Source organism: Pristis pectinata, chromosome 1, assembly GCF_009764475.1.
Source record: "Pristis pectinata isolate sPriPec2 chromosome 1, sPriPec2.1.pri, whole genome shotgun sequence".
In the NCBI taxonomy this organism is placed as follows: Eukaryota; Metazoa; Chordata; class Chondrichthyes; order Rhinopristiformes; family Pristidae; genus Pristis; species Pristis pectinata.
The window spans coordinates 134,955,696-134,980,894 of record NC_067405.1 but is presented as its reverse complement, the minus strand read 5'-3'; the positions used below and the strand labels follow the sequence as shown (position 1 = coordinate 134,980,894).

The 25,199-nt window shown below is 38.1% G+C and overlaps 1 protein-coding gene across 2 annotated transcripts in view; it reads left to right on the top strand.

Annotated features, from left to right (window-relative positions):
• setd3 (SET domain containing 3, actin histidine methyltransferase) overlaps positions 1-25,199 on the top strand; it is a 115,200-nt gene that overhangs the window by 19,245 nt on the left and 70,756 nt on the right. For both annotated transcript variants that reach the window (XM_052025433.1, XM_052025427.1), the window contains exons 2-6: positions 782-891; positions 2,535-2,627; positions 5,653-5,801; positions 11,529-11,601; positions 14,605-14,861. In XM_052025433.1, coding sequence (XP_051881393.1) covers positions 786-891; positions 2,535-2,627; positions 5,653-5,801; positions 11,529-11,601; positions 14,605-14,861 — 678 coding nt within the window. In that variant the 5' untranslated portion in view covers positions 782-785. The remainder of the gene's footprint in view (positions 1-781; positions 892-2,534; positions 2,628-5,652; positions 5,802-11,528; positions 11,602-14,604; positions 14,862-25,199) is intronic.

Here is a 25,199-nt window from a genome sequence, read left to right as displayed (position 1 = left end):
AGTTTTGTGGTTGCTGGGTACACATTCTGATTTTTGCTTGGGGTGTTCCATTCTGTTTCAAATTTACCAATGGCAATTAACATGTACTTTTAATCATACCTTTTTCATTTACCTCCATGAATCCTTTGCAGTATTCCTCTCTGCCACTGTTTAACTCAATAATATCAGAGACTTGTTGCAGTTTATATTTTGTTTTACATTTTTGTTATTCTTAGCCTCTGTTTAATATCTGGACAGTCAGTATCGAGCTTTTTAGTTTACTTAATTGCAAGTGTGAGGAATCTGAATCCAGATTTCTGCACTGGAATGTCCTTTTCCCCCTGCTTGGTTCTCCCATTTCTCCCTGCTGGAATTTTTAGATTTTATTTACCACTCTTTCATCAGTTTGCATTCTTCATTGATGTATTCAGGATTCTATTTATCATACACCTTGTATGATATCCTCCACACTATTCTTGAGTTCTGAAGGGTCAGAAACATATTCATATTTATATTACAAGTGCAAATACAATTATCAGATAACAGACTAATAACATCAAAATGGCAGGGATCTTATTAACTATTGAGCTCAGCAGAAGGAAAGAGACTTGATATGAACAAGTTTCAACTTTTAGGATACTACTGGGTACTAACTCAAGTGAATATGCAAGCTTTTATGGCAGAAGCAACATGTTTGAGGTTTCACTTGAAAGCATTTTAATAATTGTGGAGCTTGCTGATCTCTTTTTCAATGTGTAGATTCAATTAATGTGCAATTCTGATCCGCTTTATTTTATAACAGAAAAATGGGCAAGAAGAGTAGAGTCAAAACACAAAAATCAGGAGGAGGTGGAGCTACAGCCACTGTTTCCACAAAGGAAATAATGAATCTGATAACTGAACTGTTACAGAGTAAGTATGCTGATAGTATACCTGATGTGAGATCCTTTGCTCACTCACAGTGCAGACAATTTTAAGAACACTGGGTGAAAAGCTGGTAATAGTGAATTGACAGCGCAATTGTAGGTATTTTCCCCTTTGAGTCTGATTACATTTGCCAAGTCATTTCTAATTCGTGAAACTGCAATATTCTTTTGAAAAGCTGTGTCACTAAGTTAATTTTTAGAAACCGATTCCTTGCAGTGACTTCACCTCCCAACCCCACCCCACCACCCATTCTGACTCCAAACTCCTAATCACTTTCTGAAATCATTATACGGTTGAATAAACTGTTATTAATATTTCTATTACCTACAATCCCCATTTTCAATTGGTGTTTGCCAAGTTCTTTTATAAATTAGCCTGGAGTCAATTGCATGCTCTGGTTGTTTGAATACCATATGTACTAACACAGTATTGAGATTTATTAGCCTGACTTGTGCCAGCTATTTTGTTCGGAGTGAATGGTATTATGGGAGACTGTGGTTGTAAGAGGATGCAGTGAGTAATGTGATGATTTAACACAACACAATGAAAACTGGATGTGAGTAGTTCCTTAACTTCACTTAATCTACAATAAAATTCTTCCCTAGAGTGCAAAATCTGCTCACAACAAATGGAGGTCAGGAAAGTCTTCATCAGTGGTGAATTAGAAAGAATGTCACCTGATCCTCCATTGTTACTCGACAAGAATTGGCTATGGATGAAAAGCTATAAATTAAGAATTATATTTTGGCTAGGCAAATAACTGATCAGATCAGCAGTTTATGGGAGTTCAAGACTTTTTAAGATGAACAGAACAGGTTAAAAGGAGATTTGACAAAGTTTGATAGGGTAAATGAGGAGTAAATCTATTCCAAGGCAGAAAGATTGTTACGTGGGTCATGGACCTGTGATAAGCAGAAAAAGACAGGGGCTATGTAAGGAATTGCTTTTTGCATTGTGCTGTCATCTGAAAGTACACAGTCAGAAGGGATTGTAGAATCGGATTTGGTGGTAACATTACAGAACATGGAAGATTGGAGCAAGGGACTGGGTTTAACTGTATCACCCCAAGAGCAGTCATAGATAGGCATGATAGAGCCTCGGTACTGTCTTATTCCAAGTTATGTTTTGAGTCTTTCAAAGCAAGGTATATTAATGCAGAAGAAGAAACCCTTTGTTATCTTGGAGCTGTTGGCTAACTCGAGGCATTCTCGGGTTGGGGGTATCACAGCTGGCTTCTGAGTGAAACTTTTGAATGACTAACATGCCTTGCTCTCAACCTTCAAATACCATTTGTGATTTGGTTTTCTGCTCAAACTGTTCTTGTTTCCTTGGGTTGAAAATGTTGATGCCTGTTAATGCTAAAATAAGGGTAAATTTATAATATAACCCCACATATGAATGACCAGGCTTTTGAGGCTGGATAAACTCCTTGATGTAGAAGAGAGGGAGTGACAGATATTGGAGACATTTATCCCATCAGTTTCGACAGTTCCAAATATTGAACGTGAAAGTGAAGTGCTGGATTGTTAATTCAATATACCTCCTCCCAGGATGAGGCACCTAAGTGCTTCAATTAACCAGAATATGCTTTGTAAAATAATATTTCCACTTTTTCATTATTTTTCAAGAATGTAGTAATCCTTCCACTGCACCAGGAAAAGAGTGGGAAGAATACGTGCAGATCCGAAGCCTGATTGAGAAAATCCGTAAAAAGCAAAAAGGTATGGATGGCTAATTTCCTCTTTGGATAATAGTTAACATGGGTTCTCTTCTGCACATAATCAAATTCTGTCTGACCCTCTTATCACTGTCATTACTAACCAGCGACACTAAAATTGGAACAGATGTATATCGGGAAACGCACACAGTGCTGGAGGTACTCGGCAGGTCAGGCAGCATCTATGGAGGGAAATAAACAGTTGACGTTTCGGGTCGAGACCCTTCATCAATTTGGATGCTTAACTTGCAACATCTAAAGTCTTCTGTCAGTAAACTATATTTAAGTCAAAAATCAAAAGAATAGACTTTGATAAAGAGAAATGGTCCAGAATTTCTGTAATACTCTAATAGTAGGAGTATATCTGATATGACTTGCAAATGGAACTTGACATTGCAATTATCAGCGAATGTCCGTACCTCAAACGTGATGAAAGGAAGGTCATTGGTAAAGGAGTTGAGGAAGAATGGGCCTAAAGCACTACGCTGAGGAGCTCCTGCAGCAATCTCTTGGCGAGAGATGATTGACTTTGTCAGTCATCTTTTGTGTAAGGTACAACTCCAGTCAGTGATTTTTTTTCTCTCTATCTCCCCCCACAACCAAGCACCAAGGTCCACTAGCTTTAATTTTACAAGGGCTCCTGATATCACTCTCAGACAAATACTGCCTTGATCTCAAAAATTGTCACTCTTACCTGAGCTCTGAATTTGGTTACTTGATTCCTGTTTGGACCAATGCTGTAATGAATTCTGAACTTGATTGGTACTGGTAGAACACAGACAGAACATCAGCAACTAGATTTTTTAGTAAGTGAGTACGGCTTGATAACCCCATCCATGACCTCTTCCAACATTTTGATGTTGATTGAGGGTAGAATGAAAGCATGGTTATTAGCTGGATTAGACCTATACTGCTTTTTGTGAACAAGACAAGGGACTTGCCTGGCAACTGTTTTTAAGTTGAATAACACTTTAGAATGGTACTCAAGCTCCTTTTGCTTTGTTCAATACCGGTGTCCCATTTGCACCCAATACATCTTTAAAAAATTCTCTTCTAGCATTTCTTGCCTTTGTTCCAATGTGCATCCTCCCACTTCTGACCTGCAGCCTTTCATAGACTGTTTGCTTTTTTTTTTGAAAGGTTAGGTCAGGATATTTTGAATAATTTGATTTCAATCAGCACATGAAATGGAAGTGTTGCAGTTTCTCTGCTTTGACTCTGGGTTGTGGGACTGGTGGCTGAGTGATGAACATACATATAATGTCAGCTTCTTTTTTTGAGGGGCAGAGAATGTTGGTGGGAGTTGTATATAGATCCCCAAACAGTTGTGGTACTGCAGGGCTTAGTAAGAGTCAAGAAATTAGAGGTGCATGTAACAATGGTATTACAGTAATTATGGTGGATTTAAATTTACATAAAGGCTGGACAAAGCAAAGTAGTGTTAATACAGGTGGAGGAAAAATTCATGACAATGTATAAGAGAAGATTTCCTGGATCAGTACATTAAGGAACCAATGAGGGAATAAGCTGTTTTAGATTTAATATTATGTAACAAGGAAGATTTCGTTGATGATCTAGTAGTCAAGATGCATTTAATCAATGGTGATCATAATTCCACACAAGTTTATATAATTTACTTCAACCTGAAACCAGGGTCTTGCATCTGAATGAAACAAATTGCAAAGTTATCTTGGTAAACAAATATTAGCTAAAATTTAAAGAATTAATATATGGTTTACAAGTAATATGTATCCCTTTTTGAGGGAAAACTCCCACCAGGAAAGTGATCCAACCAGGACTAATCAAACAAAGTTAACAATGGTATTGGATCAAATGAAAAGACTTGTAATTTTGTCAAATAAAAGAGCAAGAAGTCTGAGGATTGGAAAAATTTCAGATATCACAAAGGGGGACTTCTGAGTAGAAATGGGAAAGTACAATGTGAGAGTAGTCAAGTTTTAAAAAATTAAAATAGACGATTAAAAAGTTTCTATAAATGTGTAAAAAGTTAATGTGGGTCTCCTGAAGCCTGAGACGAGATGTTTGTATTGTAAAAATAAGGAAATGGCGGAGAAATTAAGTAAATGTCTTCACACCTGCAAATAATGGAGAATTACAGTAGCGGAATGAATGAAGAGCTCAACAAAAAAGCATCGCAGCAAAAAGTTGTTGAAGAAATTAATGGAAATGTTATCAGGACCTGGAGATTTATTACGTGTATCCTAGGCCTGTGGAGGCAGTAGATGCACCGGTTGACATCTTCCAAAATTTCATTGATTCCAGCACAGTTTCCTCGGATGGGAAGAAAGGAAATGGAGAGGGAGTGCATTTATATTTAGCATGACATCTGTAGCAGGAAACATGCTGGAATGTATCATAATAGGATTAGGACAAATCAGCATGGATTTATGAAAGGAAGTTATGATTAGCAAATCTGTTGGATTTTGAGGTTGTAACTAGCACCTTAAATGGGGTGAACCAGCTGATGTGGTGTATTTGGATTTTCAGAAGGCCTTTGATAGTGTGCCACACGAGATTTAAACAGAATTGGAGCGCACAGTATTGGGCGTAATGTACTGGGTCTATGCTCATAAATTTGAAGAATGAGAGGCGATCTCATTAAAACATCCCTGTACCACCCTGCAAGAATTTTGTATGTTTCCTCTGACTTGAACAATCTGGAATTGGGAATGACAGTCTCAAAGTAAAGAGTTGGCCAGTCAGGACACAAGTGGTGTGCTTCTCCTATCAAATTGTGCAGCATGACCAATTGGTGCTAGCATTTAGTTAATTGAATATGATGCACAATGTTATTATGGATGGTGCACATTGTAATTCTTGTGCCAAAGTTGTTGCTGTGCAGTTTTGAGTCTACCCAAAGCTATGTGATCCTTTTCTTTATAGCATTTTTCAATGCCTATTACCAAATTGGTTTTGTTTTTACCTTGCTGCTTTTCTCATTTAATAACTTTTTTCAATTTGCTTAACTGTTATGATTTTAAGTTACTATGTGGTTTGTGACCATTTAGGGTTATCGGTTATCTTTGATGGGAACAGAGAACACCACTTTGATGAACTACTGCAGTGGGCAGCTGACTGTGGAGCCTCAACTGAAGGTTTTGAAATCTCTTATTTCCCAGAAGAGGGTTATGGTTTAAAGGCAACTAAAGACATTAAGGTTTGCCTCTTTTTCACCTCCTTCATCTGCTCTCCTTTCCATGCAGTAGTATGGCCTGCAGACATTGGTGCATCCACTAACATGTTGTCTTTTAGTTTTGAAATGACCCTCGTTATTTCACACTTACTCATAACTCTTGACTTTGGACTGTAATGACATCTGTCATGCTTTCATTGAGAACTCCAGCTTCAGTACTCCATAGTAAATGAGGCTTCTGATGTGATGCAACTGTGCCTATTTAAAACTAAGTCACAAAATCTTTAAGAATATTGGAACAGTGGCTTTTTTTTAAACTAGAAGATTCATCTGCTGATACAGAGCATCATTGTCTATATGCATGGAGCTCTTTGTGTGTCCGCTGGCACTCCTATTACACAACCACATAGGAAGGGCTATATTAATATTCTGTACACATGCTGGTATGGAATCCACATGGGGAAGAAAAACACACTGAACCGTTCCACCATTGCTTAAATTATAAACTTAAGCATTCTATAGATCTTTGAAGGTAAAGGAAAGCTTGCCCAACAGTGTTATGGAATCTATGCTGCAGTCACAATAATAATCTCCAATAAGCCATCTGAGACCAACTGAGAAGACCTTTTGCTGGTGCATCAGAGGAATGAAGAAACTGACAAACCTAACTCTTCCCATGTTTGGCTGTCAGGAAATTAACACTGCGTCTAATTTCACTGTTGGTTGGACTCTTGCTGTCTCCCAGCAGAAGCACAGGCAAGATTGGTAAAGAAAGAGTACTAAGGTCTTTCTGAATGGCTGTAACTTGCATATTTCCATACCTTCCAATTACATTGTTACATTTGGAAATGAATGAATTTCTTGCATAATTTTTTTTCCTTCCCTTATTTTATAAAATGCCCAAGATTGTGTGTCATTTAATAAAGCTGTATGTTCGAAAGCTATTGAATTATCAGTTAGATTTAAGTATACTGTATTGGGGTTTAGTCCACCTAACCCAGTCATCTCGCCAAAGCTGTTTATAAAACTTTGCTTCTAAGCAGGAAGGTTGAAAATTGGACCCCATCACACTCCATCTCCACTGGTGTAAAATGTTTACTATTATTTATTGTTGTTTGCTGATAAATTGAGATTACTTGTACTAAGAAAATTTGTTAAAGGTGATTACCTATTTGTCCATGAAGGATAAGAAGACTGGATATGGAAGGCATTCATGGATTATAGGAGAGAAAATAATACATAGTGGTGAAATGTTTGTAGTTCTGTAGATGATCTGAAGAGAGGGATGCAAGTCTTTTAGGTGCCAGAAAAAAATGGGTGAAAGACAAGACATTGAAACTATCTGTTCAATAAGGAAATAATTTAATGATGTTTTTCAAACTCAGTTTATTTAAGATCTTGTGTGTTGCTCCCTCTGTCATTTGCTTGAATAGATCAAGAATCAGTCTGTTGCGTGAGAGAGATGAGTTCCTTTATTGTAAACATTTTTCCACTGTTGCACTTTTCCTACTGCAAATAAAGATTATGACTTCATTAACATTGACTAGTTTTCCATGCTGCCATTCTCAATCATATGGAGAATTCCATTCATATTCATATGGAGAATGTCATTGCTGCCTTGGGTTAATTTTTGATTTAAATAGATATGAAGTGAAATTGCACTTTCTTCCTGAAAATCTCAAATTTAAACTGGTGCATTTTATTTTCTTTTCTGCCTCAAACCTTTGTTGCCCAGTCAAAACAGAATGTGAAGGAATAAGTATTTTCCCACAATTTTTATCTCTTGCTTTAATTGTGACTTTTTGCCTTAAGGTATTTTAGCTCTTGTAATTTTTGCTCCTGCCCATGAGTGAGTTCCATCTTGGCTGTAGAAAGGAATATTTTCTTTGTTTTTCTGGTTAACTTCTCTGGATAAACAGCAGATATTATTTAACATTTGCTTTTGGGTACTAGATTATTGTTTGTCTCCAGTCTTTGAAAGCAGTAGAACACATGAATGATAGAAAAAATAGGGGGCTATGTGGGATGGAAGGGTTAGATAGATCTTAGAGCAGGATAAAATGTCGGCACAACATTGTGGGCCAAAGGGCCTGTACTGTGCTGTAGTGAACTATAACATTATGCAAGATTTCTTCAAAAACAAAATATAATTATAAAATGAGCAATAAACAAACAGATAATTGAACAGTCAAGTAAGTACTTAAAGTTTCCTGTCTAAATCTGAAATGAAAAATGTAAGTGCTGGTCAGACAGCATCTATGGAAATAGAAGCTGTGAATGTTTCCGATCAAAGACCCTTCAACCTTTTCTGTCTAAAGCTTTTTGAGCCAACAATATAATTAAAATATTCTATCTGTAGGAACAATTATAATCTCTTAAATGATTTTAAAATAGTAACTTTCAATTTTAGTAGGATTTCAAAGCAGGAATCTGTTTCAGATGACTGCTGCAGCTTCAGAGTTTCCTAGCACCATCTATTTCTTGGGATTCAATTCAATTTGAAATGTATTATATCCTGGAAAAGTTAATGTAATGCCCACAACTTTGTCCCCTTTTGAAAATACAAGGTCAGATATTTTATTTCTTAGAAGCGTGCCTAATCTCAAATCCTTTTAAAGTGAAAATAGTGTTATCCAGCATTAACCCCACAGCGGCGAAGTCACAGCATTAATGTTTACCACATAGTGTCTGGTGCAAAAACTAGCTCACTCCAGCTGTAACTAAAGAGGCAACTGCCAAACCAAACCTATATGAAAAATAGATAAAATGTTGTCACTAAAAGGATGAGATGGAGGTGAAAGAACATTTGAAAGCAAAGCAATACTATGACACATAATCTTGGTCATGTATTCTTTGTTTTGTGTCCATCCTTTCACATCCATCTCATCTGTTCTGTCCACTTGCACCTATTTTCAGCAAGATTTCAGTGAACCTCACAGCTCACTTCCTGTATTTTTATCTGATTTCAGCACTTCCATCTGCTTTATGAACTGAGTGTGCACATAACATTTCCTTGCAAGTTATTACAGGGTCTCAGCAGTGTGCTTGTGCTTATCTGCCTTCAGCTGTTTTTTATCCTAGAATTAAATGCCTATTTGTAGGGTAACCATTTTAAAAATAGATGAACAATATCTAATGTTTACATTTGTCTTGTGCTTGATCTTATGGCACGCAGCTTGTACAGGCACAGATATTTGTTTAATCTGTATATTGAGTACCCACAGACCCTGCATTCCAGCTAATTTCACACATGCACAACTATCTTAAAATGGTAGGTACTTCGGAGCTGCAACCCGACACTGAGCACATTGGTGCCGCCAGTCCTTATTTAGCAGCAATTAAATCTGGGTCTCTTAAAAGGTTAGATCCACTTTGCAGTAAAGTGGAACACTTGTGTTTTACATGCAACAATACTCCTGTCCTTCCAAAACAAAACGTTGCCCGATTTACTGCAAACATTTTGCTGCGATTTATAATTCATATTTCTTAAATCAATTTCAACCATATAAGAATTATTTCCTTAAGCTTGGGGTGTTATAGCAAAGTTAATTTGGTTTTCATCTTTCTGATTTTTGTATTTATAATTTCTTTACCCCACAACCACTCTTTTTTTTAAATATACATTATGCAAAGCTATTTTCCTGTGGTATCTTGGACAGGGGTGTTTTCTGTTTTTTATAAAAGCCTCACAATGCTAAAAGATTGTTTGGGGAAACGTGCCATAGAACGTGGAACAGTACGGCACAGGAACAGGCCCTTCAGCCCATGATATTGTGCCGAACTAATTAAATGCCTAACTAAACTAAGCCCTTCTGCCTATACAATGTCCATATCCCTCCATTCTCTGCACGTTCATGTGCCTATCTAAGAGCCTCTTAAATGCCTCTATTTGCCTCTACTACCCCTGGCAGTGCATTCCAGGCACCTACCACTTGCTGTGTAAAAGCAAAAACTTGCCCCACACACTTCCTTTCGTTCTTTGAAATATAACTTATCACAGTGATATTACTTAACAGGACTATAATTCTCATAACAAATGCTGATGGTAAGTAATCTATTGCCAATGCTGTAAGTCTAAGAATTAAAGAAGAAAATGTTGTACTCCAATTGACAATTGACAAATTGACAATTAGTTGTACTCCAGTTGGGCAGCAACTGAGGATAAAATAGAGAAAAACAAAGTTAATGTTTCGGGTCAGTGGCCTTTGTCACACTTGGCTCTGATGAAATGGCAGTCACCTGAAATGTTAATTCTGTTTCATTCTCTCATCATAAAAGTTCCTTTTTATCCTTAAACTTTGTGGAAATAGGATTTTAAATAAATCTTGGTATGTGGGTATCAGGAAAAATTTAAAGTCCTGGAAATTTCAAATGAAATGTACTGATCGAAAGTTTCTGACTGGACTGCTCAAATTTTATTCTGTAACTTTCTGCTGCAAGTTTGTCCTATGTCAGTTGAGCTAAAGAACGGACAACTGACTGGGCTACTGTACAAATCTGGTAACACATTTTCGCATGAACCAAGTGTCAAGCAAACCATTATTTGTATGAATGAATACATGCTTAAACATGTTGTATAGTGAATTGGCAGATCAAGAATGTAAAATTAAGTTGACTCCTGCAGTCACAACGTATTTTACTTGATATTTGCTGGCAAGGCAGAAAAGCAGTGTAAATGACAGACCTTTTCTCATCCTGTCCCATTCTGACAATTCAAATGATAATTGACCTGAGTATTGTATTGGTTTTAAACTGCTTTGGAGGGGGAGGTATGCATAGGGATAGGGGAAGAGGACAAATACAGTATTAGCTAAGATCCTTAGGTTCCCTAATTTTTTTTCCATGTGAATACACTTGATTCTATAAGCTCAAGACTCAACTGTTCTTTGTTCTGCACCCTGCTCTCCAATTTGTTTTTCGGGAGTGTTGAATTTGGAACTGATTCCAACTTTCTAGTGTGTTTCTGCTTGGATCTGATTGTGCAGAGCTCAGACAAAGTAATTTGTGAATTCTTGTATTTGGAAAGTGCCAGATGAAACCTTGGCTCACAGCTACTAAGTTAGCATTAAAGGGCCAACATTTTATCAGTTTCTTTTATTTGAATGGCAGACTGTTTCTGAGAGGGGGGGAAACTCATTGACAAAAATGACAAACTGGATAATTTGGCATGATGGAGCACTGCAGGTTTCAGTGGTTATCCTGCAACACATGTCGGATTAGTAAACTTACCTGGTGGAATCAAAGCCCTGCCGAGATTGTGCAAATAAACTAGAAACTAAACCAGCACTACATAAATGCTGAGTAAGACAGCACCTACTTGGTATTAACAGAAAGCAGTATCACTGAAGATGATGATAAGCCACCAGTTATACGAAAAGTAGGGCCATCGACATTTTATTTGCTTTCTTCTACCACTCCAGCCAGATTTTAAGTGCAATTAGTATGGCTTTACTCCTGTTGCACATTGAAGATGACAATTGATGAAAGCAGAGATTAGTGCCACACTTCTTATTTTCCAAAAATATACAAAGGCATGGGTGTAGTTTTTGCCAAAAACTACTGTGTTGCTGACTTTTTTGTTAAGAATTAATTGCATATGCTTATTATAATATGCTTTGAGTTTTGCTTCTAATTTGAGTCTGTCTGCCTTTTGGATTGCTTAGAATTCTTGCACAAGTAGAATAATATAATTAGGGAATTACTTGTGGCTTTATCAGAACAGCCTATGGTGATGTGATTCTTTGTTTTCAGGCAGAAGAACTTTTTCTGTGGATCCCTCGGAAAATGCTGATGACTGTTGAATCTGCTAAAAATTCTATACTAGGTAGGTAATAATTTACTAATGTACGTAAATTTCCTTAAGGTCATTGCCTGTATTTCACTCCTTTCAAATATTTAGTCATTTTTGAAATGCATATCAGTTGAGAGCTAGTACAAGTGAATTTGCCTGTAACCTGTATTTTGGTTGGTAGGGTGAGAGATTAGTTTGTGTTCATTAAGTTAAAATGCTGCATTTGGTGTTGCCTAATATCTTTCCAGGCCTGTTTCACCATAAACATTCCACTGCACCAGTAATCCGATCTTGCCTTATGGTAAAATTGGTAAATGGTTTATTATTGTCACGTGTAGAAAGGTGCAGTGAAAACTGTTTTGCATGCCATTCATGCAGATTATTTCATTACAGCATTGAGGTAGCACAAGGGAAAGCAATAACAACAGAATGCAGAATAAAATGTTACAGTTATAGAGAGAGTGCAGGCAGACAATAGGTACAAGGCCATAAGGAGGGAGATTGAGGTCAAGAGTCCATCTTATTGTACTAGGGGACTGCTCAATATTCTTAAGAGCGGGATAGAAGCTGTCCTTGAGCCTGGTGGCACATGCTTTCAGGCTTTTGTATCTTGCTGTCTATTTGGAGTTTGCACATTCCCCTGGGTGCTCCGGTTTCCTCCCACATCCCAAGGACATGCAGATTGGGATGCAGCAGGAAACCAGAGCATCTGGGGGAAACTGGCTGCTGTAAATTGCTCCATGTGTGTAGGTGAGTGGTAGAATCTGGGGAATACAGGAGAATGAATCTGATTAATGCATATAGATGCTTAATGGTTCGCTTACACTCTGTGTGTCAAAAAGACTGTTTATGTGCTATGAGAAAGATGGCTCCTACATTCAAGTTCCATGCACTCCTACTATGCTTAAAGCTAATAAATTCTCTTAGCCGTTCTAAGAGAGAATACCAATATTTGCAAAATTGCTTTGTAGTTGTGCAATGGGATGCACATAGAATTATGGTAAGCATTAAATCAATAGATCTGTCAGCCTTGGAGAATGCAAGATCTTGTTAAAAGAAGAATGGGGAGTTTTATGGCCCTGGCCAATGTTGTTCTCACTAAAGACAGTTGATGTGTTAATTCGTTTGTTGTTTGCAAGAATTTTCTATACCCAAATTGATGGCCACATTTTCCTACACAACAGTGGTTGCACTGTTAGGTGAGAATCAAAGGTGTTCCAAGCACACTGGATGTTATCTAAATACAAGTTTATCCTGTAAATTTGTTTGTAGCAGGATTCTTAAAACAGGTAGCATTGAAGCATCAATCATTCAAGGCTACTTTGAAACCTTGGTCCCTGGTTCCAGTGGTAAAGCAGTTCCTGCAGCAGTTTTTGGAATTCCAAGTTTAAATGCCAGTCTGCTTTCACCTGGGGCTTATGTAGCATTTGTGTGTAAATAAAGATGAAGAGTGTTAATTTCTCTCATGCAAATAAAATTTAATGTTATCGATTTTTAAAAAAATTTAAATATCGGCATCAGCTAGATTTCCATAGCTCTACTGACAAGTGTGTAATTCTCTAAAACTTTGCTTTGGTATTTTATTATTGTAACCCTATTGAAACTTGCGTGTGTCAGAATTTTTTTTTCCACAGCTCTAGAACTGTGCATAGAATCAAGTCTGTGCCAGCTCAAACAGAGGAATCCCATCAGTCTCATTCCACTTCTTTCCCCAGAGCCCTATGAATTACTTTCCCTCCAGTGCCTATTCAATTCAATTCAATTCAATTCACTTTTGGGTGCCATAGAATTAATACTTATTGACCATGAGTAATTACTTTTTCTTTAGTTGGAGATTTAAAATGGCAAATCATTTTGGTTTTGCTGAATTAGTTAGGTAAGTGCTCCCTTGTTATTTGAGTGTCCTGCATGGATCACGTTTTATCAATTGTCAATAGAATAGTTCCCCTATGGGAGTAAACATTGAAAAGACTGATCCTTTCATTCAGAATTGTAACTCTTGTTGAGAGACTATAGTATTGATAACTATACAGAAGCAAAAACGTGAGGAGGTCACACATGCAATATTTAAAGGATAATGTGTGCAGACCCATTTGATGAAATGTGAAGCAGGCCCTTTGGACTTGTATATTAGAACCCTGTATTTAAATGGCTAAGTCATCTTCATTTCATTCAGTGTCCTTGAATTCCACCCCTCATTCCCACCCTGCCCCTAATTGCCTGACAAGCTGTCTGTCTAATAACAACTCCAAAAACTGATGAATTGTTCCAGATGACTATATAGTCAATTAGCTGGGGTGTTTAGAATTGTGAGAATCCAGCTCTGGTCACTGAAAAGAAATTCAAACCTCCTCTAAACCTGGATTAAATTCAAAATCCACTCTTGTTCTAAAATTGTTTTTTTAAAAGAAAAGCATGTTTATGTAATTGCTGCTTATGTTTAGTTCTGTTAATAGTCAATGTACATTTTTTTTATCAAATACATTTCATAGTCTTTGAACTTTAGTGTTTGGATTGCAACAAAACAATTGTGCCACCTCCTTCAATAAGCTGGTGCTTCTCAGACCTGTTTTTGAAGTGGGTTGCTCTGTAATTATTATTTCACATTGATTAAATTACATGAAATGCTTGCATACTCTCAGCTAGAGGAGAAGAACCACAAACAAATAAGGCTGACTTTAACTTTGGCTAGCTTGGAGTTGCCTGTGTTGGTAATAGGACAGTCTTTCTGATTGGATGGAGGAATGGACCCATCTAATGCTTTTTGGGATTCTGAAACCAATTTTGTTTCTCTTCCAAGAATTGTTTTCTTAAAGTGAGACATGGGTATATATTGTGGGTAAAATGGAAATAAAACATTCCTCTAAACTTTCAGACCCTTGATGGTTTCCAACATTCGTGTTATCCTCAGCTCTGCAGCACCTGAACTAAAATCACTAGCTTCCTAGATTTGTTGGTATTCATAAAGGTTAATTAATTGCTTTCTTACTCGAGCATTAAAACCAGCCTAAAATGTGTACCTTACTTGATGTCCAGGTCCCGTGTATTCCCAGGACCGAATTCTGCAAGCCATGGGAAATATCACCTTAGCATTTCACCTGCTTTGTGAACGATTGAATCCCGATTCCTTCTGGTTGCCGTACATTAAGACTTTGCCTCTGGAGTACCATACCCCTTTATATTTTGAAGAGGAAGAAGTACGTTACCTGCAGTCAACACAAGCCATCCATGACGTCTTTAGTCAGTATAAAAACACAGCTCGACAATATGCGTACTTCTATAAACTCATCCAGGTAAGTTTACCCAATGTAGCAATTTTTAAATGTTCTTCTGAAGATCTCTGTTTTAACAATTGGCTGGAGACCACTTCAAAAGCCATTTTTCAAATGCAGTCTGGATTTAGAGGCACTTTTAATATTAACTAACTGATGATGGATCTACTATGCCATTACTCGCTAATTCTGATATGTGGTAAATGACAGGTACATCATATACCTTATGCATTGCAAAGTGTGTTGCTCTGCTGCTAAACTGACTGAGGTCCTTTTAAAGTGTCAATATTTGCATATGGCAAAATATAGCCCAACCTGAGGTTAGTTAGCTGTTAATATATTTTGGTTATGGAAGTAGTGAACTATCTCGGTATTAGCATCAGTTATTGAAGTAATTAGTTCCAAGCTTTTGAAGAATAAACCCTTTGCATGGAATACTTTCCATTCTATACCAAGTTTATTGTATTTTTATCAATGAAAGTAACACTTCATAGTCAGTAAAGTGTGTGACTTCCCACCTATTATGATGATGACAGTGGTTGAAAATCAAAAACTCTAGATGCTGGAAATCTGAAATAAACAAAACAACAGTGGAAAGAGAAACTTGAATACAAGGCTCTCTGCTCACTGTTCAAGTCATTAATATATACTGTGAATAGCTGAAGCCCCAGCACAGATCCCGGAGTTATTGTTTCAGGTGGAAGACCTTTCATTTGAACTGGGAAACTGATGTTAAGGACTCTACCTTCCAGGAAGTTGGGGATGCCCAAGTGGAGTAGCCAGATTGTTGAGTCTATTTTTACATTTTGTGAACCAACTAAATTATCTCCCATTATTAAAGCTTCATGGACCCCTGCAGTCTTTGCCCCCACCCCCCCACCCATGCTGGGAACCACTGCCCACATATGTTCCTGTGTCCCTTCTCATTGCATTTATGTCCTTTCCAAACCTGGCTCATTGATTACTGAGGAACATTGGTAAAACATGAGTGTGGTTCAGAGAAGATAACGGTCATCTGACCTGTATAATTTTTGGTAATGTTCCTGAATTTTACTTCAGTCATGTTTCATGGTTGTGCCTTTGCAGAATTCCGAATGTGTCGCTTTGCTTGGTAGACTATCCCTGTTTACTGTGAAGCAGAGAATAGGGATGATGAGCAGATAGTAGTGTGGCCCTACAGGGATCTGTGCTGGGACTTCAGCTATTCACAATTTACATTAGTGGCTAGAGCAGGGAGCGTTGTATTCAAGTTTGGCAATGGCATAGTGTTGGTAATATAAACACTGTACATGGAAGCATAAAATTGCAAAGAAATATTAAGAGATTATGTTTATCGTGGGCAAGATTGTGGTCACCCACTGAACTTAAAGCAAACAGATGAGAGTACTTTCTAAATGGTGAAGAACTAGAAACAGTGAAGGTCCAAATCTGTGGCCTGTATTCAGTTTGGCTTAAATGACTTCAGAGCCACAGCAATGTGGTTGAATATTAACTGACCTGTGCAGTGGCTCAGCATCCCATGGATTCTCTGAGGCAATTGAGGATCTGTAATAAATGCTGGTCTTGCTAGCAATGTTCACGTCCCATAAAAGATTAGCAAAAAATTGAGCAGAAGCAAATGTAAAAAGTAATTGAAAAGGCTACTGAAATGCTAATCTTTGTATCCCAAGGGTATGAATACAAAACTAATGTTTAATTTGAACAGAGTCTTCGCTGACCTTATTGCATCTGGTTTTGGGAATAGGTCTTGCAAGAAGCACAAATGCAGATTAATATCAAATTGATACTTTACCTCTGAGCAGGTTTGACTTATTGAAGTTTGGAAGATGAGGGGTGTTGTTCTCAAAATATATTCAACTCTGACAGGACTTGAAAGGTGAAATGTTGAAATGATGGGGAGAAACTCTTGGGGAAATCCAGAACAAGGGAACATTGATTCAGAAAAGAGAAGCCTCCTACTGCTCCTGTTTTGTTATTTTCACAAATGTCAAATTATGAAAAGCAGTGTAGTATACCTTTTTGAGTTTAGCATGAGCTGTGGGTGATCCATGAAAGGATTGATCAATATAAAGAAGCTATTATGCTCAGTGGGTTAATCCTAAGGAAGAGGGTTAATAAGGATTATAAAAATAAAGAACTGCAGATGCTGGAAATCTGAAATAAAAACAGAAAATGCTGGAAAACTCAAGTCAGGCAGCATCTGTGGAAATCTGTGACCCTTCATTAGACCTGGATAGTAATTGTAGTAATAAGATCATGGTAATGAAATAATAATAAAAAATAAAATTATTACTACATTTTTCTGGCAACGTGTGAAAGAAGCATTTTTCTCTCATGCAAAAGATCTTGGAATCTTCCTTACCACCATCACCTTCCCCACACATCCCACCCCACCCCAATAAAAAAAAAGGCTGCGACAAGTTTCTTTTCCTCACAGTTAGTTGATGGATGAGGATGTTGAGGGATTAGGCAGATATTTTAGAGATTAATGATGACCTCTAACTAAATGATCTCCTCCTCTGCTTCAAGAACTGGTAAACAGCTTCTGCCTGTTGTATTGTGTTGATCAACACTGGTGTTTTATCTCCTGCTGTTTAAAGACACAGAGTAGGATGCAGGCAGGTTTGTAAACGAGGAAGCACTATGCTTTAAAAGACGAAGAAGTAGCACTTCTGGAGGACAGTCGGAAGTCGTGATGTCTAGGTCAATTAAGATGATCCATTGCTGCAGGAAGAGTGACTTTTTTTATTATTTTGCAAGGTTAAATTGTGCTGATTGATTGAATTAAGGGAATCTGATCACAACTGCTGCACTTGAGATCATTTTGTGGTGAAATACAACAATTCACTCATTTGTGGCAACCCTTTCTCACTAATGCTTGCTCAGTCTGTCTTTTGAGAAATTAAAATGCACACTCAAAAGACATCAATATCTGGTTCAGGTCACACAGGGATACTATTGTCTTGCAATTAAAATGCACACACTGCTGCAGGAGCAACTGAAGCCATTTAAAAATGTGGAAGCATCTACAACAGACCTAAATTTAGAAAGATTGTATAATTAACAGAATGATAGTGGGAAAATTAGAAAGAATTCATATATAATTGATGCAATATGTTCTGTTTAGTTTTGTGATATGGGTAATTACTGCAGATGAAAGTAGTTGGTTTCTCCCCATAATACCTAGAATTTGATTGCTTAATCAGTATTTTGCCATACTGGATTTTGTTCTACTTTGACCATTTTTAGATAGGATTGCATGGGGAAATCATAAGCACATAAAACAGTTGAGGTCAAATGACACACATCTATATTTTCACATTTTGTGTTTCAAGGCTCAAGGGATTCATTGGCCTGTTTCCATTTCTGCCTTCAGTGCTTGCACGTATTTCAGTATATAACACAATTAGAGTTGTAATTTCCAGCAAGCCAACAGTGAAATCACCTGAATTCTGTATTATCTAATTTAATTAACCAGTTTGTATACTATTATGGACTTTGCAAGACCAATTAATGAAGTAATAATGAAGTCAAGTGCTATAGGTGTTCTGCATAGTAATGCTGAAGGCCGGAACAGAGGGAATCATATTAAAGCTGCAAGAAGCCTCAAGGTGTTTTTACATTGATAAAGTGCTGTTCATATTCAAGTGTAGCTCTCTTGCCACCACTGCCAATTTATTAGTATAAAGGAGTGAATTCCACACTTCAGCAGTGCCTAGCACTCAATGTCTTGTAGATCTTGAGAATGCTGTCCACATTCGGCAAAGAACACAGACTTGCTTCTTTGCTGTTGGCCCCTACAACAGGATTGAGAAGAACAAGATAAAGGTCAAAAGGGATGATTCTAGTTTGGAGATCAACTGATATAAAATGTCATCTTGTCTAGGTTAAGTTCCAGGACTTGATGGCTCCTTTTACTTTTAACTGACGTGGACATGATCCTTGAGGCATCTTTTCAATGCTGCAAACTTCTATGATTCGATAATAGTGCATTAAGGTTAGGGTTAAGATTACTGGGCTGGATTGATAGATTGGTACACTGTTTTGGATGCTTACCTACATGGTCAGGGGGGAATTCCTAGAGAAAAGTTAGGAGTATATGTTGTGAAATGAAGACAGCAGGTGCCGGAAATATTTAGCAGGTCAGACAGCATCTGTGGAGAGGGAAATGGAGTTAATGCTTCAAGTCAATGACCCTTCATTAGAACCGGAGAAATGAAAATGAGCGTGTTTTAAGTTGAAGGGGATGATTTGGAAAGAATAAGGGGTGTGTGTGTGTGTGTGACAGGGTGGACCCCAAGGTTGTCAAGGTGACAAGATGCTTTTGGCACTATGTAATTAGTAGGTGAATGAGGGTAGTTAGAAAATAAAAAAAACAAAAGAATATGTTGAAACTGAAAATCAGAAGAAAAACTGCAGATGCTGGAAATCTGAAATAAAAGTAGAAAATGCTGGAAAAGCTCAGCAGGTCAAGGAGCATCTGTAGGAAGAAGCTGTCAATGTTTCAGGTCTGTGACTTTTTCTTCCCACAGATGGTGCCTAAACTACTGAATTTTTCTAGCATTTTCTGTTTTTATGCTGGAACTGTGAAAGGTAGAACATGATTTCTCAAAAGTACCTTGTGGCTTAGCCATAGTTCCTCCCTCAACAGTCACTGAATAAACCTGCTTAACTGGCCAGTCATCTCATTTTGATGTCTGTGGGACTTTTAAATGCAAGTTGACTACCAAATATCCTCTAACAGTGACTACAGTTTAAAAGGACTCCATTGGTTGTAAGGCATGCTGGGAATGCACTGAGCGACTAGATAAATAAGTTCTTTGGGAATCCTCTTAAAAACAGTTGTAAGTAAGTGCCACATTCATATTCTTAAGTGAGCTCAGTGCAGTGGTGAAGTCCACTTCGCGTAGCACCGAAATAATTCATAGTCATAGAACAGTACAGCACAACACAAGCCCTTCAGCCCACAATGTTGTGCCAACCTTTAAACCTCACCTAAGACTATCTAACCCCTTCCTCCCACACATCCCTCTATTTTAAATTCCTCCATATGCTTATCCAGCAATCTCTTGAATTTGACCAATGTACCTGCCTCCAAGCAGTGATATCTAACTTCAATAAAATGCAGATGCTGGAAATCAAAAGTAAAATCAGAAAATGCTGGAACCACTCAGCAGATCAAGCAACATCTGTGGAGAGAGAATAATGAAGCACTGAAGAAGGTCCTTAGGCCTGAAACATTAACTCTGTTTCTCTTTTGATAGATACTGCCTGACCTGCTGAGTGTTTCCAGCACTATGTATTTGAGCAGTGATATCACCTCATCACAATACCACCCACTTACTTGCTGGAAATAAGTAACTGAGGTTGTCTAATAATATCCTGTCATTTGTGGTAGATAACAAGCCATGCACTAGCTATGCTCATGTTCATTTGGAGTGTTTATTAGGATTTCTGAGATATAAGAGAGGTTGTTGTGTAGCTACACCTGATAAAATTATCATGTATTTTGTATCCTTTTTATAACTTGAGTTGACTTGCATTTTGTAACTACCCATATCTCTAATAGAACCACAAGTTGGTATCTCAACTATTAGAGTTCAAGATAGTTTTTGTTATTACCATGCACAACCTGTATATTAGTAAATATCTGAAATTTGACACAGGAATTTCAATGGTTGAATGAAAAGTGAAAGAAACTCTGATACTGGAAATTTGAAGCTTAAAAACAGAAAATGCTGGAGATACTCAGCAGGTCAGGCAACATGTGGAGAGAGCAGTGGAGTTAATGTTTCAGGTCAGTAACCTTTTATCAGAATTCCAGTTCTGTTAAATGGTTAAGACTTGATTAACTATAGAATTATTAGCAGCTAAAAGTTTAACACTTGACTCATTATCTGGATCCTCCAGATCTAAATGAAGCTGCATTCTGGTCTCTAGTACTTGCAAAGCTGGATCCTGATTCAAAGTTTTGGAGCTGACTCCTGCTGGAACGTGCATGAGAATTTTTACTCCTGTTTATTCTTTGCCTCCATAATTGTGATTGCTCGAAACAAGAAGTCATCCCTTGGCTGCTTAGGGGAACAGTAAGGATAAATGGAAGTTCTTGCATTCTTAAGGTCAGAGTCGAAGTACGGAACTATATTTGAATTCTTTTCCCCATGTTAGGGAAGGTCAATTGGATTCCATTGGTATTCCAGGTCCTCCCCAACTTACAAATGCCTGATTTGTGTACAGCCTGTACACACAGACAAACATTTGGGAGACCGGCTGTATGAATTTGCCAGCTGCTGCGGGGCTGCAGGCATCTTCTGCCTTATGGCATTTTCGATTTGCAGACTGTTTGGGTTATGAGCAGTTAACAGGAGTGGAACCCTGCTGTAACCTGGGGAGGACCTGTACTGAGGAACACCTTGTGTGTCTGTTCATTACAGTGATGACAACATTGGCTCTGTTAGAGCTGGAGTTGAACTTGTGAGTAATGATGTGTAGTATTAGAGCTGATACTAAATCACTTTGTTCAACCAAATTGTTGTAATAAAACTTGTGCATAAATGTGCCAATTAAGGATGATACCTTCACAATAAATTATTGATGTAGACAGTAAAAATGTATTTGCTGATCACAAGGCATAAGGAGCTACTGTAAGGGGAGGCAGCATAAAATGTTTTTCTCAAAGGATTTGCTATGTTTTTGCCCAGACTTTGGGAAGTGTAATCAAAATGCTATTTCTGTATGAAGAAGCTTAAAGTTGTATCGGTGTTTACATTTTAAAATGTTGGAGAGAGAATGCTAATTATTATTGTTTGATGAGTTTACCTTTTTCTCTGTGTATATGCTGAGACATTAAGTATCATACGTATAAATTCACTTGATAATGAAATGTAAAGCCATTTTCCTTTGTTATAAGGGTAAGTAAATCATGCAGGCAGGGTGTGTTACAGCTTGATTTACTGTTGCTCTTTTTAAGCCACTCAAGGTGAATTTATATCCCTACAGATGTAAAACAGATTCTTTCTTTTGTAGTCATTTACTAGTTGACACCCATGTGAATACATTTTAGTCAAGAACAGAAATGTTTAATCCATGGGTCAAGGGAACTAAACTAATTAATTAATTCCATCAATACAATTAGATCTGTCAAGTGATTGAAATGATTAATTGTGAGTTAATCGCAGTTCTAGACAACAGTAGAATGCCAACATTTTTGAATGGCCGAATGAAAAATGCTTTGCCGTTATAACCTCTGTGTAATTCAGTTGTTGGATAGCTCTAATTATTATATACTTTAAATAACCTATAATTCTTCTCCCACAATCACAGGAGGAAAATTATCTATGTAAATCGTGTATTTGTTCTTGGGAGCAGAAGCTTAATAGTATGTTTTTTTTAACAAAAGAGTACATTTCATGGCAGTGAAAGTGAAGCTTTCAAGATGGTGAACGGTTGGATTGGACTGATGCAAGGAAATTGTTCAGTCTAGCAAAGGGTTGAAGTGTTTTGGGTACAGTTTAAACATTAGGAATGGAAAAAGAAGCAAGACACAGGGTTTTCCAACACCTGAGCAGCTGCCACTATCTGACATCCAGCAGGTTGGTGATGTGATAGGATGCACTGGCCAAGTTTCCTTGCTACTGCCGTGTTCCATAGCTCTATGGCCAGCTCTTCTTCACCCTCTTAACCAAGAAGAAGAGTAGGAAAGATGCAGCACAGCTGTCTGCTTTTCCCTGGCTGTCGAGAACCACAGCTTGAGCTCTGCATGAACCACAGAAGAGAGGCCGCTGCCCCGATGTATTTCAGGAGGTATTCACAACCACACAGCTGGTCAATGTTCATTACGTGGGCAGTTTGTTCTATCCAACAAGGAGGCAAGTTTTAGAGCATTCATTTTTTAAAGAAAAAATTTACCTCCTAAAATGCACAAATAACCTGTATTGTTTTAAAAGAATCATTAATTTGCATTGCTGTCAGTGGTGCACACTAATGCAGATTAATTGACAGCCCTAAATAGAACCTGTTTCCACATAATAAACAGATAAATAACATGCTGTGTTTTCCTGCAAGGGTAGTTCATCTTCACCTGTAAATTCCTTTCCAGTATTTCTAATCCCAGCCAGGCTCCAGCTTTCACGGCCTTCTCTGATTTTGGCTTCTGCTGAAATCTTTCCTGTTCAGAATGAAAACCATTTCATTTGTGTCATTCCTTTGCTTGTCATGAAGATGGGCTGCTAATGACTGCTGCACTGCTTCCCTCTGCTGTATTTCTTCAAGGTGTCTTTGAGCACGTCCTTGAATCTTTTCCTCTGTCTGCCTGGTTATCTCTTCCTGTGACAGAACACTGTTGTAGGAAAGTGTGGTCGGGCACTTGCATGTGGAGCTGCCAGTGTTGAGTGTCACTTTGACCTTGTGCTGTCAGTAAGTTTTTCATTGCACCTGTGTATACAGGTACTTGTGCATGTGACAATAAACTTGACTTTGACTGTCATTGGTGGACATCACCGTCCAGTGAATTTGGAGGATTTTGCAGGGACTGTGTTGGTATTTTTCTAGTGGAGCATTCAGGGTGGTGTTGAGAACCTCCTGGTTTGTGCAGGAGGAGCACACACAAGCCCTGCGTGCTTGACAGAAGGAATGTACCACATCAGAAACCTGTTCTATCAGGCACCAGCTGCCACATCAGTGGAACTGTCTGTGGTTCCACATCGTCCTCATCACCCACCCAGAACTTGCAAAACAGGAATGGAAGCAACTTGTCCTCAATCCTGAGGAGAAACAACTTCTTGCTCCCTTACCCTCCATCCTTATCGAAATTTATCTGTATGTGAAGCTCAATATGTTAAACCATCTCATTATTGGAAGCATGTGAGATGAAATACAGCTTGCATTTTATTTGTAAAAACATTGAGTACTATTCTAACTCTTAATAAATAAGTTCTAATTTTTTTTCAAAACCTGTACAAATTTATCTAATGTTTAAACCCCATCATTTAAAACTACATATACTCAAAACAGCGTATCATCTCATCTGCGATGAGGAACGTACCAGAATTAACTAAAATATATAAAAACGCAGCCTCCAGTGAATTTGTTTTGCAAACATATTTACTCTTCCTGAAGAGAGAAACCTGTATGATCTCTAAATGTGTCAGCTTAAACCAATTAGCAGACAGAAGCAGAGAAATTCTAATTCTAAGGAGTAACACTTTTTTAAAAAAAAGATTAGGTGACCTGGCCAAAGCAGTGACACGTCTTGTAGGTTGCATCTGTACAATGGTCACTACACTGTAATTTTCAGTCTCCATGGTGTCTGCCACAGAGAGAGTCATCACAAACATCTTCCTCCTAGTTGAAGAGCCTCTCCAGATTCACTGTGTGGATTTCTCCCATCAAGATATGAACTTCACTGCATAACCATTCCAAAAATAATACAGGGTATAATAACTGTCATACGTGGCCTTTTTCAACCTCTCAGAAGGTCTCAGCTCTGTCAACCAAGAGCGATTGTCGAGAATCCTTCTCATTTTTGGCTGCTTTCAGAAGATCGTCCTCATTTTACTTCTACTAAATCTTGTGCAGGCCATGATTCCAAGCCAGGAGTCCGGATGAAGGGTCTTGACCCAAACCGTCAAATGTCAGTTTGCCTCCATTGGTGCTGCCTGACCTGCTGAGTTCCTCCTGCACTTTGTGTTATTCCAAGCAGCAATCCACTGGAGACCAAATCCCAGCTGTGTGGTCATTCTATCCTGTGCTGTCTTCCTTACTACAGTGTTGAACTACCCTGCAACACGTACCCCACTCAAGTGAGACTCATCTGCAGAACATGCAAGGAACTACTCAATCTTCAGTTGCATCCACTCCAGAACCAATGTCTCTGCAGCCTCTGTTATCGAGACCACAATGAAGCCATACTAGAGAATGGGCCTTACACTAAACATCCATATAATACAAGCTCTCTACCAGCCTGTCCAGACTGTACAACTTGGAACACACACCCAGCCCCTTCTGACAATAAAGGCCCATGATGAGAACCTGCAAAACCTGGATCACTTCACATATTCAGCAAAGGTAGCAATTGAGACCTCCTGTGCGATAACGTAGAATCTGATCATTCAACGAAAAGAATATTTGAAGATCAAGACCTCAATCTTGGCTAAAGTTCAAAGACTGCTAAGAAGCAGTAATCCCTCTCCTGAATGCTTCTGTGATGTGGACTACCTATAGTGGGCATCTCAAAGCACTGGAGAGGTATCATCTGTGCCATCTCTGCAAAACCATACAAATCTATTGCCATGATAAGCAAACCAACATTGGCTTCCATACCCAACATTCCTAGCATCAAGGCTCCAGTTACACTCGACT